Source organism: Dromaius novaehollandiae, chromosome 1 (genome assembly GCF_036370855.1).
Source record: "Dromaius novaehollandiae isolate bDroNov1 chromosome 1, bDroNov1.hap1, whole genome shotgun sequence".
NCBI classification, from domain to species: Eukaryota; Metazoa; Chordata; class Aves; order Casuariiformes; family Dromaiidae; genus Dromaius; species Dromaius novaehollandiae.
In genome coordinates this window covers 132,290,808-132,307,512 of record NC_088098.1, presented here as the reverse complement: position 1 = coordinate 132,307,512, position 16,705 = coordinate 132,290,808, and the positions used below count along the sequence as shown (strand labels likewise).

Here is a 16,705-nt window from a genome sequence, read left to right as displayed (position 1 = left end):
CGAGTTGATTAAGAGTCATGTTTGCTAACATGTGCTCAGTGGGGTTAAAACCGCCTCAGTCACCACACGGCAAAGCTCCAAAATCCCTGGGAGCTGCGGGGTGTGGGAAGTGAGGCTATCTCACAGGATCCACAAAGGTTTATTTAATTAGCATGTCAGAGATGTGCATATCATCTCCACACACCAGAGACAAAAGTCATCTTCAGAAAGCCGCTCCCGCCTTGTTGTAGAACACTTCCAATGCCCTAGTACTTTCCGTAGGCTTCTTCAGATTGGAATGGCAGCGAATGAGCGTGGGCTCGTGAGCCTCTAATTACACCAAGGCACTTGTCTCGCCCTTCCACTCCTGGGCATTTTGCAAACGCTTACCGGGCGCCTGCACAGGCACCATCTGCGTACCAATGGAAGCATGCAGGGAGCTGCTTGGGGAAAGGACACCCTGGACTTCACACAAGCTCTAAACTCAACCCCAACAAGCCTGCTGCCTTTGCTGCAGGCACTGGAAGAAGCACAAGGTTGCAGCAGCTAGCAAACACCACTTGGCCACACAAAGCACCCTGGGACACATCTCTGAAGCCCTCCCAAATCCCTCTTGGCTCTTTTGCCTCTAGGAGCACCAGCCAAGGACTTAAGCTACATGGCCCATGAATCAAATAGTGAAAAATCCTGCTCATTCCTGGAAGGGAATCAGTCCTGACCACTTACCCCTGGCATGCCCCTGAGGCATAACAGTGGCATCCGGATGAGAAGCTGGGAGGCCACTGCCTACAGGAACACCTGTAAGCAAACACAGACAAGTTTTCATTACAGGTTGCCACACTCTTCTGCAGAAGTGAATTGCAGTGACTGGAAGGGGAATGGGGGGACACACGCAGGTTGAGAGTCTCCCAGCTGCAGGAGGGCCAGGGAGACTTGCTGCCTGGGACCTGGCGCCTCTCCAAATCCTCTGTCAACACACTATCCAACACCCCGCAAGCACCCCAGGACAAACACACAGCCCCTTGGTGCTTTCTTCTGGGGAGGTCTCTAACATACACCAAGGAAGCCAGAACTCTACGAACAGGCAACCTTCAGGACTGGAGGACAACAAGGATCATTTACATTCCTCATGCACAGAAGCCCACTGGCCAGTGCAAGACTGAACCAGCGCTACCCCTAACTGTTTCTCTAGCCTGCCAGCAGGGCACGGCTGTTGCGGACCTTGGCATTGTCCAGAGGGCACAACAAAGTGAGAAAAGAAATGCTTATTTTTTCAACCGAGTATCTGCTGACTGCTCACCTCCATGATGTCTCGGAGTCTCCAGGCCAGGCTCCAGAGCAGAAGAGGGATCTCCACTCCCTACGGCCACAGCTTCAACCAAACACACATGGGAACAGTTCCCGTTATCTATATGTTGCCATATACTTCTGCAGATTTTTATGGGTACAAACTGAAGCCTGCACAGAGCTGCTGGGGGAAAGGATGCCCTGGAGTTCACGCAAGCTGTAACTCCACCCCAACAAGCCTGTGGCCTTTGCAGTAGGCACTGCGAGCAGCACAAAGCCTTCCCAAGGAAAAGCACACCGCGGCAGATAGCTGAAGGCCACCCAAGTCCCACTCTACTATTGGGAGTGTCTGAGCAGCAGCCAAGGACTTACTCAGGTCTGTGCCATATGAAGAACATTTTCAAAGGTAAAAGCTTATTCTGTGAAGTGAATAAAGCTTGACTACTTACCCCGGGGATCCTCCTGAGGCATGAGAACTGGATACCGCTGAAAAGTTTGGTAACCATCGCCTATAGGCAGAGCACAAACCGAACGCATTGGTGACAAGGTTTCCTTACAAGCTGGTACAGATTGCTCCACGCAGCAGTTGCACTGAATGGAAGGGGGGCCAGGCAGTGACATGGGACCTATTAGCAGGTCGAGAGTCTCAGAGCTGTGGAGGGGCAGGCGTCACCTTTTGCCTGGCACTTGGCAGCTCTCAAAGTAAAGGAACGCTCACAACTTACCCCTGGCACCCCTGCGAGGTTCAACAACTCTTGGACCACCTGAAGAGGAAGCATGATGTACAATTGCACATGAACTACATACTACAAAGGACGTTCTTATTCTTGCAGGTAAGGAAAAGGTGACTACGTACCCCTGGGAAGACCCCGAGCCTCAGCAACGGGATCCAGGCGAGAACCGGGATAACCATTAACCACAGCCTCGTCTGTAACCAAACACGCGTGGGAACAGTTCTCGGTACGTATTTCCACACTCTTCTGATTCGAATGGTGGTGAACGACAGGGAACATATAATTTCACCACGCTTCCACTCATGCGCATCTTGCAAACACTTAGCGGGTGCCTGCAGTGCCACCATATGGGCATAAATCTAAGCAGGCATGGAGCTGCTGGGGGAAGGGATGCCCTGGAGTTCACACAAGCTCTGGGGCTCAACCCCACCGTGCCCCCTGGCTTTGCAGCAGGCACTGGAAGCAGCACAGCATCAGAGCAGCTCGCCAACAGCACTCCGCGCACCAAAGCTCCCAGCGCAGATCTCGGAAGCCTTCCCAGCTTCCCCTCTGCTCTTTTGTGTGTCTAAGAATTGGCCCAGGACTTATTCAGTCCAACGTCACATGAACAAAATACCAAAAAGCAAAGGCTCCTTCCATAAAGTGAATTGATCTTGACCACTTACCCCTGGCATCCCCCTGATGCTCAAAAAGCAGATTCAACTGAGAAGCTGGAAGACCACTGCCTACAGGAAGAGCTGGTTCTTCTGATCCCAGAGGCAAAGGGTTGCTGGGCCACCTGAGAAACATGCTCAAATCTCACCGCTTGCCTTTCCTGTCCTACGCCCTTCCCTCACCAGGTTTCTCAGGGCCACGTGAGCTTCCCCAGGGACACTGCAGGTGCTGGGGCTGCACCTTGCCGTGGCCTTCCTATGGGATCCTACGAGGGCCTTTACTCCTTGCCCTCTCCTGCAAGCTGGCAGTAGGGGTGACAAATGTTTTTTGAGGCGGCAACTGTTTGCCTGTGGTCCTCTGGAAAGCTAGGAGTCCACTTTTGCCCCCTTAACAGAGAGCACAGAGGAGCCTGGGCTTTCCTCCAAATACAGCTGTATTCCCTTTTCTGCCTTACCGCCAATATTCACGGCTTCAGTGTTTGGGAGCAGAGCAATGCCATTTCTTTTGGTTACCTTTTGTGCCATTTCTAAGGCCAGTATTGTTCTTCCTATCACAGTCCTTTTTACTCTCTTGCCCGAACAGCCCCCTCTCACTTTGCTCCACTTGGAGACGGTCAGCTTCTGCGCACAGAAGACCATTGCACTAACCCCCAGCAGCCTCTCATCTCACTTTAGCACTCCTCTAACCCATTGCTCAGAGCTGCATGGCCATCCTTCGCAGCGCCACCTTCCCCTCTCGGTCCCCAAATCCACCAGGATTCAGCGGGGCACTCCCAGTGAGTTCACTTGCACTCCAAGGCTCCTCCATGCTCCCCCATTCGGATGAATGAATCCTTAAGGACAGCCCGAGCTGGGAAACTACAGTGATGAGGGGACCGAGGGCAGCCCTTGATGCAGGGCAACTCTCTGACAGCCCCTCTCCCTCATCCAACCCTGCTGTAAGTGCTGTGCATTACATCCAGACACAGAGGACCAAACAGCCAAGGACTCGCACCATTCTAGCCCAACAGGTTTTTTATTCTCTTCGGAATGGGCACAGGTTTTTTATTCTGTTCGGGATAGGCACCGGAAGTCGCCTGGAGCTGTTGTTGAGATTTTCATTTTCTACGGCAAGTTCATCCTTTTCTGTTCTGCTCCCTGGTTTTGCTCTGCCTTCCTCTGTACTTGACTCCTCTCTGTTGGAGGCAGCGGCAGGATTAGCTTCCCTGCAGCAACGAGAATGGCTTTCAGGAAAAGAGTACTCACTGCCAGGAAGGAAGAGTCCACCTAAGAAAGCTAACAGCAGACGTCTCAACAGAGTCCTCTCAACAGAGTCCTCTCAACAGCTCACCAGGCACTCCACCATACTATCACTACACATGCTTCGCTGCTAAGAGCAGCCATGTACTAAAGAATGTCGGAAAAGAACAACTCACTGTTTTCTCTTCCTCAGCCGGAAAGTAACTACACATGTCAGTACTACGGCAAACAGTATGGAGCCCGAGACTGCAGTGCTCAGGACCAAACGCTGCTTTCGTCGGCCTTTATGAGCTGCAGCCTCGGCATCTTTGTCACCAGCAAGGCCTGCAGGAAAGGAGACAATCCCATACATGCCTGGGTTCTGCAGGACTGATAATCTCACTGGGTGGCTGGGATTTCCAGGCAATTTTACATGCTGTGGTGTTGCTATCGCTGATTCTGGTCTCTTGGCAGCGGCGGACAAGAAAGCTCATTGACACTTCTCAGGGGCAAGAGCCCACTGGCCAGTGAAAGCCTGAACCAGCGCTACCCCTACCTGTGCCCCTGGGCTTCAGGGAGGGCATGTGTGCTGGGCACCTTGCATTCCCCAGGAGGGCAATAAAAGAGGGAAAAGGAGAAAATACTAATAGAAAAATCAAAAGGAAAGGAAGACAGATTACTTACCCCTGCGATCTCCCTGAGGCTCAAGCAGAGGCTTCAGCCCCTGAGAAGCTGCAGAAGCTTCACTGACTTGAGGGACATCTGTAATTACACACGGAGGAGAAGACGGTAAAATACCTGGGGCAATGCACCTGTTCGTAAAGGAACTCTAGTGCACTGAAAGGGATGTTGCTATGCCCTGGGTAGGCCTAGAGTTGCACAGTGGCCGAGGGGCCTACCTGACCTTTGGCTAGGGACACGGCGGCTCTCACAGTAAACCAATAGTCACACCTCACCTCCGGGATTCCCCAGAGACTAATTGCAAGCATCTCCACAGACCAGAGACAAAAGTCATCTTCAGAAAGCCGCTCCTGCCTTGCTTTAGAACACCTCCCATACTCTAGTACCTCAACATTAACAAACGCAGTGAAGAACACGCTTGTAGAAGAGACCCTCGACAAGCTCTGCGGCTTGCCAATGCCTGCAAGGTGTGACGTGGTGTGTCACTGCGGCGAGGCTCTGATCAATCCCTTTCTCCTGCGTAAGGCACAGCTCATCCATAGCTGTTTCCAAAACCTCAAGTTTACAATGATTACCCTTAACACAGAGTGAAATCTACCCACCAGCTGCTCTCTGCAACTCCTTCAAGATTTCCTGCAGGAGTTTAGAATACTTCTCAGAGGACTTTCCTCTCTGGGCCTTATACTTCCTCTGCCGAGGACCTAAACAGAAAGTATTAAGTTAAACTGCACACGAACAAGATACGCACAAGTAAATGCTCCTTCTTTCAAATAACCCAAAAGAGTAGGCAAATAGTCACGACTCACCTGTACGATTCCCCAGAGATTCTACATGGGCATCCAGATGAGAAGCTGCATAGCCATCTCCTGCGGCCACATCTGTAACCAAAGAGATGAGCAGAGCTCTCATTACCTATTTCTGTATGCTGCTTCGGATTTGAATGGTAGCGAATGAGCATGGAACGTCTCATTACAGCAAGGCACTCGTCTTGCCCTTCCGCTCCTGAGTCTTTGGCAAACACTCATCGGGTGCCTGCACAGGTACCACGTGCCTACAAATGCAAGCATGCTGGGAAAGGATGCCCTGGAGTTCACCTGAGCCCTAAGCTCAACCCCAGCAAGCCTGCTGGCTTTGCTGTAGGCACTGGAAAAGCACAAGGCTGGAGGAGCCAGGCAAAGCGCAGATCTCTGAAGCCCTCCCAAAGCCCACTCCGCTCTTTTGCAGGCATGAGCCTCGGCCAAGGACTGAAGCTACACGGCCCGTGAATACAACTCCGAAACCAAAGGCTCCTCCCAGGAAGTGAATACATCTCCACCACTTACTCCTGGCATGCCCCTGAGGCTCAGAAGTGGGATCCAGCTGGGAACCTAGAAGGCCACCGCCTGCAGGAACACCTGTAAGCAAACACAGACAAGACAAGTTTTCATTACGTCGTGCAACATACTTCTGCAGAAGTGACTTGCTGTGAATGGAAGGGGAATGCGGGACACACGTGCAGTCCAAGAGTCTCCCAGCTGCAGGAGGGCCAGGGGCGCTTGTTGCCTGGGCCCTGCTGCCTCTCCAAATGCTCTGTCAAGGCGCTACCCAGCGCCCCCCAAGCACCCCCACGACAAACACACAGCCCCACGGTGCTTTCTTCCGAGGAGGTCTCTAACGTACACCAAGGTGTTAAAGAATAGTGAATTGAAACTGTCTAGAGATAGCTGCTTAGCACAACTTATATAAAACTTGCTTAGCATGAGTAGCTAAATTTGCTGAAGCCTTAGGCCACACTTGGATAAAGTAATGAACCTTTACCTAGTTTAGTAAAAAATAGTGCCTCAGAGCTCATTCAGGCTGGGAAGATAAGGAAGCCACACACAGTCTGCGTTCCTGTGTCACCCACTCCGAAAGGGAAGACGTCAAAACATTGAAAAATAAGACCTTGGGAGACAACCGCAAGACCCAACAAAGGTACAACCGTCATCAGAGACCGCAAAAAACAAAGGTAAGGAGAAAAACAGCTTACCTAGGAACAACGATGAGATCCAATGAGGAGCAGGAGACCCCAGACCTAAAAATTACTATTGGTCTAACTACTGTGTGAGGGGTGGGAAATTTAAGTTGAAAAACCTATAATTGCCCAGGATTTGTTTTTGTTAGGGTCCCTCTTTGGAGGCACCCAGCTCGAGCTGTAATTACGGCACGCACGTGATTAAAATTTAATTATTTAATTTGCTTTGATTTTGATTGGCTCTGAACTTTACCTGCGGGAACCTAGGGTCGAGCCCTGTTATGGTGGCCGACAAGCCTAACTTCCATAACAAAGGAAACCAGAACTCTACGAACAGGCAACCTTCAGGACTGGAGGACAACAAGGATCGTTTACATTGCTCACGCACAGGAGCCCACTGGCCGGTGGAGGACTGAACCAGCACTACCCCTAGTTGTTCTGCTGCCCTTTGGTCAGCACATGTGTGCTGCAGACCTTGGCTTCCTCCGGACTGCACTACAGAGGCGGAAAAGACATACTTCTCTCTTCAACTGAGTATCTGCTGACTACTCACCTCCAGGTTCAAATCCAGGGTCCAGAGAAGAAGAGAAATCTCCATCACCCACGGCCACATCTGTACCCAAACACATGAGAATGGCTCCCATTACTTTCTTCTTCCCGTTACAACTTCTTCACAAAGCAATGGTAGCGAATGGAAGGGGGGCCACGATGGGACATATATGTAGGTCGGGAGTCTCAAAGCTGTGGAGGGCAGAGATGACCTTCTGCCCAGCACCTGGCAGCTCTCAAAGGAAAGAAATGCTCACAACTTACCCCTGGGGACCCCTCGCGGCTCTAAAGCACGTGGACGACCTGGAGAAGAAGGATGAAGTACAAGTTCACAGGAACAAAATAGTACAAAGAAAGTTCTTATTCTTTCTGGGACGTAAAAACTGACTACGTACCCCTGGGAAGACCCAGAGGCTCAACAAGACGATGCAGCTGAGCGGCTGGATAATCATCAAATACAGCCACATCTGTAACCAAACACAGATGGGAGGAGTTCTCATGATGTATTTCCATAGATGACTTCTGATTTGAAGGGTGGTGAGTGGTGGGGAACATATAATCACACCGTACTTCCGCTCATGGGCACCTTGCAAACGCTTAGCGGGTGTCTGCAGTGGCACCCTATGGGCATAAATCTAAGCAGGCACGGAGCTGCTGGGGGAAAGGGTGCCCTGGAGTTCACACAAGCTCTAGGCTCAACCCCACCGTGCCCCCTGGCTTTGCAGCAGGCACTGGAAGCAGCACAGGCTCAGGGGGACTCAGCAACAGTGCTTTGCAAGCCAAAGCACCCAGCACAGATCTCGGAAGCCTTCCCCAGGTCACACATGAGGGTCGAGAGCCTCACAAGTGCAGAGGAGCCGGGGGGAACCTGTCGGCTGGGATCTGGCAGCTCTCTAAATCCTGCATCCAGGCGCCATACGACAGCCCCCAAGCACCCCCAGGACAAACACGCGGGCCCTCGGCACCTCCTTCCAGGGAGCTCTCTAACGCACAGCACTCTGCAAAGGGGGAACCCTCAGCACCGCAGGACACGAAGGATCGTTTACACTGCGCGGGCACAAGAGCTCCCCGGCCAGCGAAAGGCCAAAGCGGCGCCAGGAAAGGCATGCTTCTGGTCTTGCCAGGGAGGGGACGGTCCCCTGAGGACTCACCTCCAGCATCTTCCCAAGCCTTCGGTCCCGCATCCGGCCAAGCACCGGCATCGCCATCGCCGCCGGGCACCGCTGCAACCCCCCGCGGGGACGACAGCTCCCGTCACCCAGCGCCAGGTGCTGCTCCAGGCACAGCTCTCGCCCCCGGCGCCCCCCAGCGCACCCCCCTCCCCGCGGCCCCACGAGCCTCGCCGAGCCGCTCCCGGCCCCCGCCGCCGCCTCCCGCCGCCCCCGGCCGCCCCGGCCGCTCGCCGGCCGGCCCCGCGGCCCCCAGGCTGCCGCGCCGCGCCGTGCGGGGGCGGCGCTGCCTCCGTCGCCGCCCGCCCGCCCTACCTGGGCCCGGCGCTGCCCGCGGAGCAGCCCGGCTGTCCCGGGCACGCAGGGCCGCCAGGAGGCCGAGCAGCAGCAGCAGGCGACGCCCGGGGCCGGACGCCCCCCGCGCTCGCACCATGCTGCCCGTCGCCAGCAGCCGCCCCCCGCCGGCGCCCTCGAGCAACGCGCGCGCGGAGCGGCGTCTGCGGGGCGCGGCGCGGCACAACGCACCGCAGCGGAAAGCACCGCACCGCAGCGGAAAGCACCGCACCGCACTGCACCGCACTGCACTGCACCGCAGCGGAAAGCACCGCACCGCAGCGCAAAGCAGCGCACTGCCCCGCAGCACAACGCAACACCGCGCAGCACAACGCAGCACAATGCACCGCGGGGCCCCTCTGTGAGCTCAGGGGCGCCCTCCGCGCGCCTCCGCGGCGGCCCGCGCTCCCTCCGCGCGCCGGCGCCGGCGCCGGCGCCGCCCTGTGCGGGCAGCCCGGGCATGCTGGCGGCCGGGGGTGCTGCTGCCGCCCTCGAGGAGCCCCTCGGGGGCAGCCCGGCTCTCTGCCCACACGCTCGCGCCCCTGCGCTCGCCTCGCTGCTCGGCAGCTCCGCGCCAGCGCCTGCTCCGGCCTCGCTCGCTGCTCTCCTTCCCGCCCCCGCTGCCGCCGCTCTGCTCCAGCGCCAGCGCTAGCGCCAGCTGTGCACTTCCGGAGCTGGCCCAGGGGCAGCTGCTGACAGGCGGGGGGGCTCCAGTGCCAAGCCTGTGCCCCAGCTCTCCTCCCCCGTCCAGCTGGGATTCCGCCTCCCGCTTCCTTGCTGGCACCACTGCCTCTGTCCCCTTTGCTTTGGGACCAACATTTCAGGCCTCCTTGGGCCTTGGGACATCCTAGAACTGCTAAAGCCCTAAAGAAACGTTACATCAAAATGGTTTATTTCTAGCTGTGTGTTGCCAGTTTGGCAAAAGAGCTCATGTATCCCTAACTGACCTGTCCTCCATGTAATGCAAAAAATCCCGCCCACTGGTCAAAAAGCCCCATGCCCGGGTGAAGACCCCTGCCCTGAGCATGCGTAGTAGTAAAATGGTGTGTAAGCAGTCTTATAGTTGTCTGTAAATCACTACCCAATCAGTGTAAAAGGGAAAGTTGCAAACCTTGCAATGTGTTTGTATAAATGCTACTTGAAAAGGTGGGGGGGTGTGCTTGATTTGTGGGAAACCACCGAGCACCCAGGCTTGCGCAATGCTGAACTAAATAAGCCAGTGTCTCTCCCGAGTGTGTAATTATTGGCTTATTGCACAACAGGCAACGAATCCATGTTTTGGACAGCGCTCCTGGGGGCTTTGGGTGCTCTCTCTCAGCAAGGAGGAGGTGCTGACGCCCTCACGTATATCCTGGCCCCGGCGGCTGGACTCTGTGAGCATGGCTTGTGTGTCTTGCCAGCCTCCCCTCTTTATGTTGAAGAGGGTCACCAGGCCACCTGTGGATTTCAGGAGCTCCTGGATGCAGTGTGGCTGGAGGAAGAACTGTCGCCTGTGATTCTGGCGTGGCCAGCTGAGAAGATCGTAGTATCTCTGAGCATGTGTGCTGGCTCAGGCTTGACTTCTCTGCCATAGCTGCATGTCTGTGAGGAACTGTACCTCGGGAGGGAGGTCAAAAGAATGAACAGGACATTACAAGATAAAATCACAAAGGTATGCCCACACACTGGCCTAAAATGGCCAGAAGCCCTAAACTTAGCTCTGTGGGACATACAAAATGCGCCACAACAACCCGTAGGACTACCACCAGCCGAAATTCTCTTTGGGAGACCTTTAGCTATACGAGGGACTTCGATTCCAGCTAAGAGCAGCCTGTTAGACGGAGATGAATGACAAAGCCAGTGTGTTCTAAGTATGCAAAAAAGGTTTGAAAAGCTTAAAAAATATGCTCAGTGCTATCAATCCACACCACCTGAAATACAAGTGCCTGGTATACAGCCTGGGGCTGAAGTTTTAGTTAAAGTATTTTTAGGAAAATCCAAGTTAAAACCTAAATGGGAACGGCCATATACTGTCCTACTATGTTCCAATTTTGCTGTAAAGTTAAACTGTACTTGTATATATTCGGAAAGGCTGTGTGTGTATGAGAACCCTTTGTAGTCTTATATTCGTAGAGGACATTGCTGTAAATACAAGTAATCGCTCAAATATTTGTGCTGGTAACTTTACCAAGATTATGCGATGCGACTCTAGTTGTTCAGCTCCTGGTATGTCTTATCCATTATTACAGTCTAATTACACATTGAGTCAAGACTGACTGCCTACCCCCATCGGAATGAATCTTACATTGGTGGAGAAACTACTGCAACATGATGAGCTGCGTCAACTGCTAGAACGCATCTGAAACAATGGACAAAAAGCTCTAATCACCGCTCATCATGATACGGAAGAGATACAGGACATCTTGGAAAGGGTGAAGCAGGACAGGGAACATCATGGGTGGGAAACTCTTCTGGGATGGTCACCAACTGCAACAGGGATTCATACTCACGTGTTGCGCCCAGTAGTAGTTGTGTTAAGTTTAACCGTGTTATGCCTATTACTTACGATCATATTATACATAAGATTATGGAAAGTGATAGCATGCCTTGAAAGCCTTTGAGAACTGTCTAAAATGTCAGCAAGGATGCTTAATAGAAACAAAGGGAGGACTGTTAAAGAATATTGAACTGGAACCATCTAGAGGTAACCACTTAGCACAACTTATGCAAACCTTGCTTAGCATGAGTAGCTAAATTTGCTGAAGCCTTAGGCCACACTCAGATAATGTGAGGAACTTTCAGCTAGTCCAGTAAGAAAGGGCCCCAGGACCGGTTCAAGGTGGAAAGATAAGGAAGCTTACGAGGAAGGTAAGGCCATCAGCAGAAGCCGCCACCATAAAGATAAGGAAAACCAGGCTGCCTAGAGACAGCAGTGGGACCCAGTGAAGAACAGGAAGCCCCCAGAGCCAAATAGGATGATTGGTCTGAAGCTTTGCATGGGGTGTGGGGATCTTAGATTGTGAAGGTATAATTGCCCAGGGATTTCTTTGTTCGGGGTGCCTCTTGGGAGGCAGCCAGCTCAACCTGTAATTCCTGCCCGTGCATCATTACATTTTATTGAATTTGCTTTGATTTGGCTCCAAACTTCTCAGCGGGAACCTAGGGTCGGACTCTGTTATGGTGGCTGGCGAGCGTAATTTTCCATAGCAGTGTGTGCTTTGAAGAGCTGGGACAGTCGTGGTTTAGTCAAGTGGTGGCTTGTAGTCTTGGCAAGAAGGTATTGGCCTGGACGTGTCTCTCTGAGAGAGGGGTGAGTGTTGGCGGCCCTGGTGATGAGGGCAACATCACCTTTGGGAAGGGCAGGAAAGAGAAGGGAAGGGCAGGGAGTTTCCTCCATCTTTCCTGTCTTCTGGTAGGTTTGGGATTCGTGGGCTGTGGTGGAGCAGCAGAGCTGAGTGTGCCCAGCCGCCTCCCGCTGGGTTTCCCAGCAGAAGCACTGACCCTGTGTCTTAAGCACGAGCTCTTCTGTTCCAAGTCCATGGATTCCATTTCCATTGATTGATTTTCGAATTGCAAAAGCTTGGGTGCAGGGGAGGCAGGAAAGGTCTGCGAGGAAAGAGTCGGTGGCCCAGAAGAACGTGCACAGGCAGGGAGGCAGCTTTCTGCAAACGGCATTTCTGTCTTTACTCATGTTTCGGCTTGTGTGTCCCCCGACTCCTACAATGACGTCACGGGAGCGTGAAGGGCTCCGTTGTGCAAGCCTGGCCGTAACTAGCACGCAGAGGGGTTCTGTCGGTTCCCAGGCTCTGACGTGCATTGTCCTCCTGGACATGAGTTTTATATGCCCGAGGTGCAAATGCTTCTCTTCCTGCAGGACCGAAGTTTCCAAAGGCAAGGAGGTGGCTTTGGAAGAAAGCCTGGACGTGCAGGCGCTGGCACAGTGTTTTTTTCTTCTCAGAGCTTGCTGCCTCCTTCTTTGCAGAGTCCAAGGCTGCTCTTCAGCTCCGAGGTACTTTGCTGTGGGCTTTGTTAGACTTGAGGAGGCAAAGAACGCCTCTGCCTCTGGAGGGGGCTGGGAAGGAGGCTCTTGTGGAGTGTGCTCCGGTCCACAGGGCTGGTCTGTGGGACTTCGTGGCATGACTCCGTTTCCTTCCTCTTCCTGGGAAATGCCATTCCTCTGTCCCCATGAGCACTTCCCTGACTCCAAGCCAGTCTTTTTGGGTGTTCTCCCTTGCAGACTCCTTTGAGACGAGGGGGCAGGTGACCAATTTAATTTTCCTCGCCCCAGAGTTTTCAAGCTGGAACCACCTCCCATTGCTAGGGACTTGGTTTTTCCTCGAAGGCAGTTTGGTCTGTGTTCCTATTTCCCCGTGCCGGGAGGCATTTCTTCTGCTTTTCTGTGGAGCAGTTGTTTGCAGATAACAGCTCTGTTGCTCACCGCCTTCTGTTTTGGCTGCACGTTCAACAGCACGGGTGTTTAGGATGCTGGCCAGGCCCTTGTAGCTCTTGCTGGCCGAAGGAGGCCAGCGTGGGCTTCTCTGGGTGTGTGCCCCCGAGAAAGGGGAGTGTGTGGGCAAAGACATGTGCTGCCTTGCATGAAAGCGCAGAATTGCTTCTGTAGCAGTCTCAGTGCTCGTCGACAGTGGCACAGTCACTTTGGCAGCTGTCCGGAGAGAAGACTTCGTCTCCCCAGACATCTGCCTACTTCCAGAACGTTGCCTATCTGCATACCGGAGAATTAGGCCATTGATGGTTATCTTGACACTACCCTTCTGCAACAGAGAAACCCTCTTCTGTAGGTGAGCAGCAGAGACAGAAACACGAATGCCCCAGTCCCATCACACCCGCCCTCCAGCTTGGTCTCTGCAGCACCTGACTCAGGGCTTTCTCAGAACAGCCGCTCAAACTCCGCCTAAAACCATTTCAGTTCAACAGTCCTGTGTTATGCATCCGTACTGCTTGTCCGTGGGAAGTATGGTGCTGGAGTGAGACTCACCTGCTGGGTTACCCTCAGATTGCTGCCTTCCTATGGAGAATGTGAGAACAAGTCCTGCAACTTGCCCTTGTAAAGGCTCTGTAAAAGTCATTAACACGCCACGAATAGTCTCAGGTGCTGAGTGGACTGAGAGCTGCAATAGCAGAGGCTTTGTGTTTGGCTCGCTCTGGCGATGCTTGGCTTGTGTGAACATGGTGGTTTAGCCAGGGGCCTCCCTGGGCCCAGCGAGTCTCTTGCATCATGTGACGCTGCCGCTCTTCCTCCTTTAGTCTCTGTGTAGGGCCAAAGGGGTGTAAGTGCATCCCAAGAGGAAGAGGCGAGCAGGAGGAGGAAAGCATGTCAAGAACCCATCCTCTGCATGTGCACACAGCTGCCAATACTTGCTCACTTGTGCCAGCTGCCCCTCAGAATTGTTTTTTTCTTTTAAATGGCTGATGAGTAGGTGTAACTTCTGCGGCTTCATGTTTTGCTGCTCTGTTTAGTAGTCTGTAGGCAGTAGTCCTCAACAGGCAATGAGTTTAGTGACCATGTCGAGCTAGGTGTGTCTGAATGGAGGATGGATGAGCTACACATCCCGTCTCTGGAAAGCTGCTCGTTCACAGGACAGGAGAACTACTGCGAGACTGCTACGGGCAGCTGTTTAGTCTCCCCACAGGAGACCAAGTGCTTGCTCCCCTGCCAGAGGGGGACAGTCTCTTCATTCAAGTGTCCGTCTTCTCCCCACAGGGGAAGCAATGCGCATGTTTTGGTGTAATCTGGTGAAAAAAACCACACTCCCAGTGCTTTGCATTTGTTTTCCTAGCCTTTGCAAGTCATAGCTGTTAAAGACGTGCAGAAAGAGTCCTTTTTTTCAGGACCTCCTGCTTGTTTCGAAGGGCCCGGAAAGGGGCAATGGGAGAGCTGTTGGGGTGTCGTGCACAGAGTGCCTTCTTTGAGGGGCCTTCTTCTCCCGTTGTCCTGTACCTCTCATTCCAAAGTTCCCATTCCCCAGTGCAATCACCTCTTAGCATGCCAGAAAGAAAGAGTGGAGGGGGCACAGCCATATGTGCCACAGCAGCCTTTTGGGAGTTGAACCCAGGTCCACTGGAAACCAAAACCCTCCCCAGAGCTCACCTCTTGACCTTCATGCAGGAGAAATTGGGGATGCCTTGTGAATCATAACCTTCTTCAGAACCTCGCTGCACAATGCCCCCAGCAGAGCAGGCCTTTTACCTTCTCTGGTACCTGTTGCCCACAGTAATAAATCCTGCCAAAGGCATTTTGAGTGATACTAACACTGCGCTTGACCTAGAGCTGTTGGGGCTGCTTTCAGCCCTTTCACATCGCTCTTTGCATTGCACCTTGTCAGGGTACAGTGGTTTCAGAGCATCAGAGTGGCAACTCAGCACCTGCTCAGCATGCGCACAGCACTTCACAGCACTTCTGTCAGGCCGTTTGCACCATCGGATCTGCTTCTCCGCTTCTGGCCTCTAAATTATTGGCCAGTCCCTGCCTGGGCAGCCTCTGTCATGTCTGAAGGCCACTGGGTGCTCTCCCTTTGGATACGTCCACACGAGCGTTTCAGCGGAGATCAGGAGCGAGCTGCTGAAGGGAGTCTTCCCACGCTCCCTACCTGCTGAGCTTTGCTCCATCCTGTGCAGAGCTCCCACAGCCCCTTGGCTGGAGCTGAAGGGGAAGGTGGGCTGCAGGCCGGTGCCTCCTGGGTCCTGACTGCTGCCGGGTGCTCAGTGCTGAGACCAGAGGAGAGCTAGCCCCAAATGACGCCCCCTCCAAAGGCATACGGGCTAGACACCGGGTTCGCAGCACCCACTGCCCCGCTCAGCAGATCCTCTGCTGTTCCTGTGTTAAAGCCTCTGCTTTAGAAGTGGTGGCATCGGGGGCATTTCTCAACCAGCCGCTGAGGAGGTGGGAGTTTCCTCCACCTCTCCAGGAGCCTGTGGCAGAATTAGGCTTTGGCTTCTGTGTTTCTGGAGGCCTCCTGCAGTGTCCTAACCCTGAGCTCCTTCCTCCCCTTGCCTCTCCTTGTGCTGAGGAGCCACCACAACCACCTCTGCCTGCCAGCTCACAAACAGCACGGGAAGGATTCCCTTGGTTTGGGCGGCTTGTGCTTTGAGACCCAGTGCCTGAACATCTTCCTGTGAGAAGTGCCGCTCTCCGGAGTGGTGTGTCCCTAGTCCTTACTTGGCTGAGCCTCGTGAGAAGAGGCTGCCGCTTGAATGCCTGTCCCTTAGTGCAGCGTGCAGAGCAAATCCTGCAGCACTTGATGAACATGCAGGGAAGGTGGAGGAGGAGCTGCTTCTTCTGATCCCAGAGGCAAAGGGTTGCTGGGCCACCTGAGAAACATGCTCAAATCTCACCGCTTGCCTTTCCTGTCCTACGCCCTTCCCTCACCAGGTTTCTCAGGGCCACGTGAGCTTCCCACACGACACTGCAGGTGCTGGGGAAGCACCTTCCTGCCATGGCCTTCCTATGGGATCCTACGAGGGCCTTTACTCCTTATCCTCTCCTGCAAGCTGGCAGTAGGGGTGACAAATGTTTTTTGAGGTGGCAACTGTTTGCTTGTCATCCTCGGGAAAGGTAAGAGACCACTTTTGCCCCCTTGAAAGAGCACAGAGGAGCCTGGGCTTTCCTCCAAATACAGCTGTATTCCCTTTTTGGCCTTACCGCTGCTATTCATGGCTTGAACGTTTGGGAGGAGAGCAATGCCATTTCTGTGGGTCTTTGTGCCATTTTTAAGGCCAGTACCGTTCTTCCTGTCACAGTCCTTTTCACTCTCTTGCCCAACCAGCCCCCTCTCACTTTGCTCTACTCAAAGACGGTCAGCTTCTGTGCACGGAAGACCATTGCGCTAACCCCCAGCAGCCTCTGGTCTCACTTTAGCACTCCTCTAACTCATTGCTCAGAGCTGCACAGCCATCCTTTGCAGCACCTCCTTCCCCTCTCAGTCCCCACATCCACCAGGATTCAGTGGAGCACTCCCAGGGAGTTCACGGATAACCATTTGCGTGCCATGTCTCATCCACGCTCCCCCATTCGGATGAATGAAACCTTAATGACAGCCCGAGCTGGGAAACTACATTGATAATGGGAACGAGGGCAGCCCTTGAGGGAGGGCAACTCTCTGACAGCCCCTC

At 53.7% G+C, this 16,705-nt stretch overlaps 1 protein-coding gene and 1 long non-coding RNA gene across 4 annotated transcripts; both read right to left on the bottom strand.

The window, feature by feature from the left end:
* Positions 1-727: 727 nt before the first annotated feature.
* Positions 728-2,967, bottom strand: LOC135329672 (uncharacterized). Its single transcript, XR_010391217.1, has 5 exons — positions 2,666-2,967; positions 2,123-2,194; positions 1,716-2,030; positions 1,280-1,351; positions 728-777 (listed from the first exon to the last, which is right to left on the bottom strand). It is a non-coding gene; the product is annotated as an uncharacterized LOC135329672 (long non-coding RNA).
* Positions 2,968-3,655: 688 nt separating this feature from the next.
* On the bottom strand, positions 3,656-9,086 carry LOC135323812 (uncharacterized). Of its 3 annotated transcripts, XM_064498584.1 has the most exons (10): positions 8,579-9,086; positions 7,490-7,561; positions 7,359-7,397; positions 7,099-7,158; positions 5,875-5,946; positions 5,359-5,430; positions 5,155-5,253; positions 4,556-4,633; positions 4,069-4,216; positions 3,656-3,858 (listed from the first exon to the last, which is right to left on the bottom strand). In XM_064498584.1, the coding sequence occupies exons 1-10, from the start codon at positions 8,694-8,696 to the stop codon at positions 3,669-3,671; spliced, it is 948 nt and encodes a 315-aa protein (XP_064354654.1). In that variant the 5' UTR covers positions 8,697-9,086; the 3' UTR covers positions 3,656-3,668. The 3 variants fall into 3 exon arrangements, with proteins under 3 accessions (XP_064354654.1, XP_064354662.1, XP_064354671.1); XM_064498592.1 differs by lacking the exon at positions 7,099-7,158; XM_064498601.1 differs by lacking the exon at positions 4,069-4,216 and having other exon boundaries at positions 3,682-3,858.
* Positions 9,087-16,705: the final 7,619 nt, after the last annotated feature.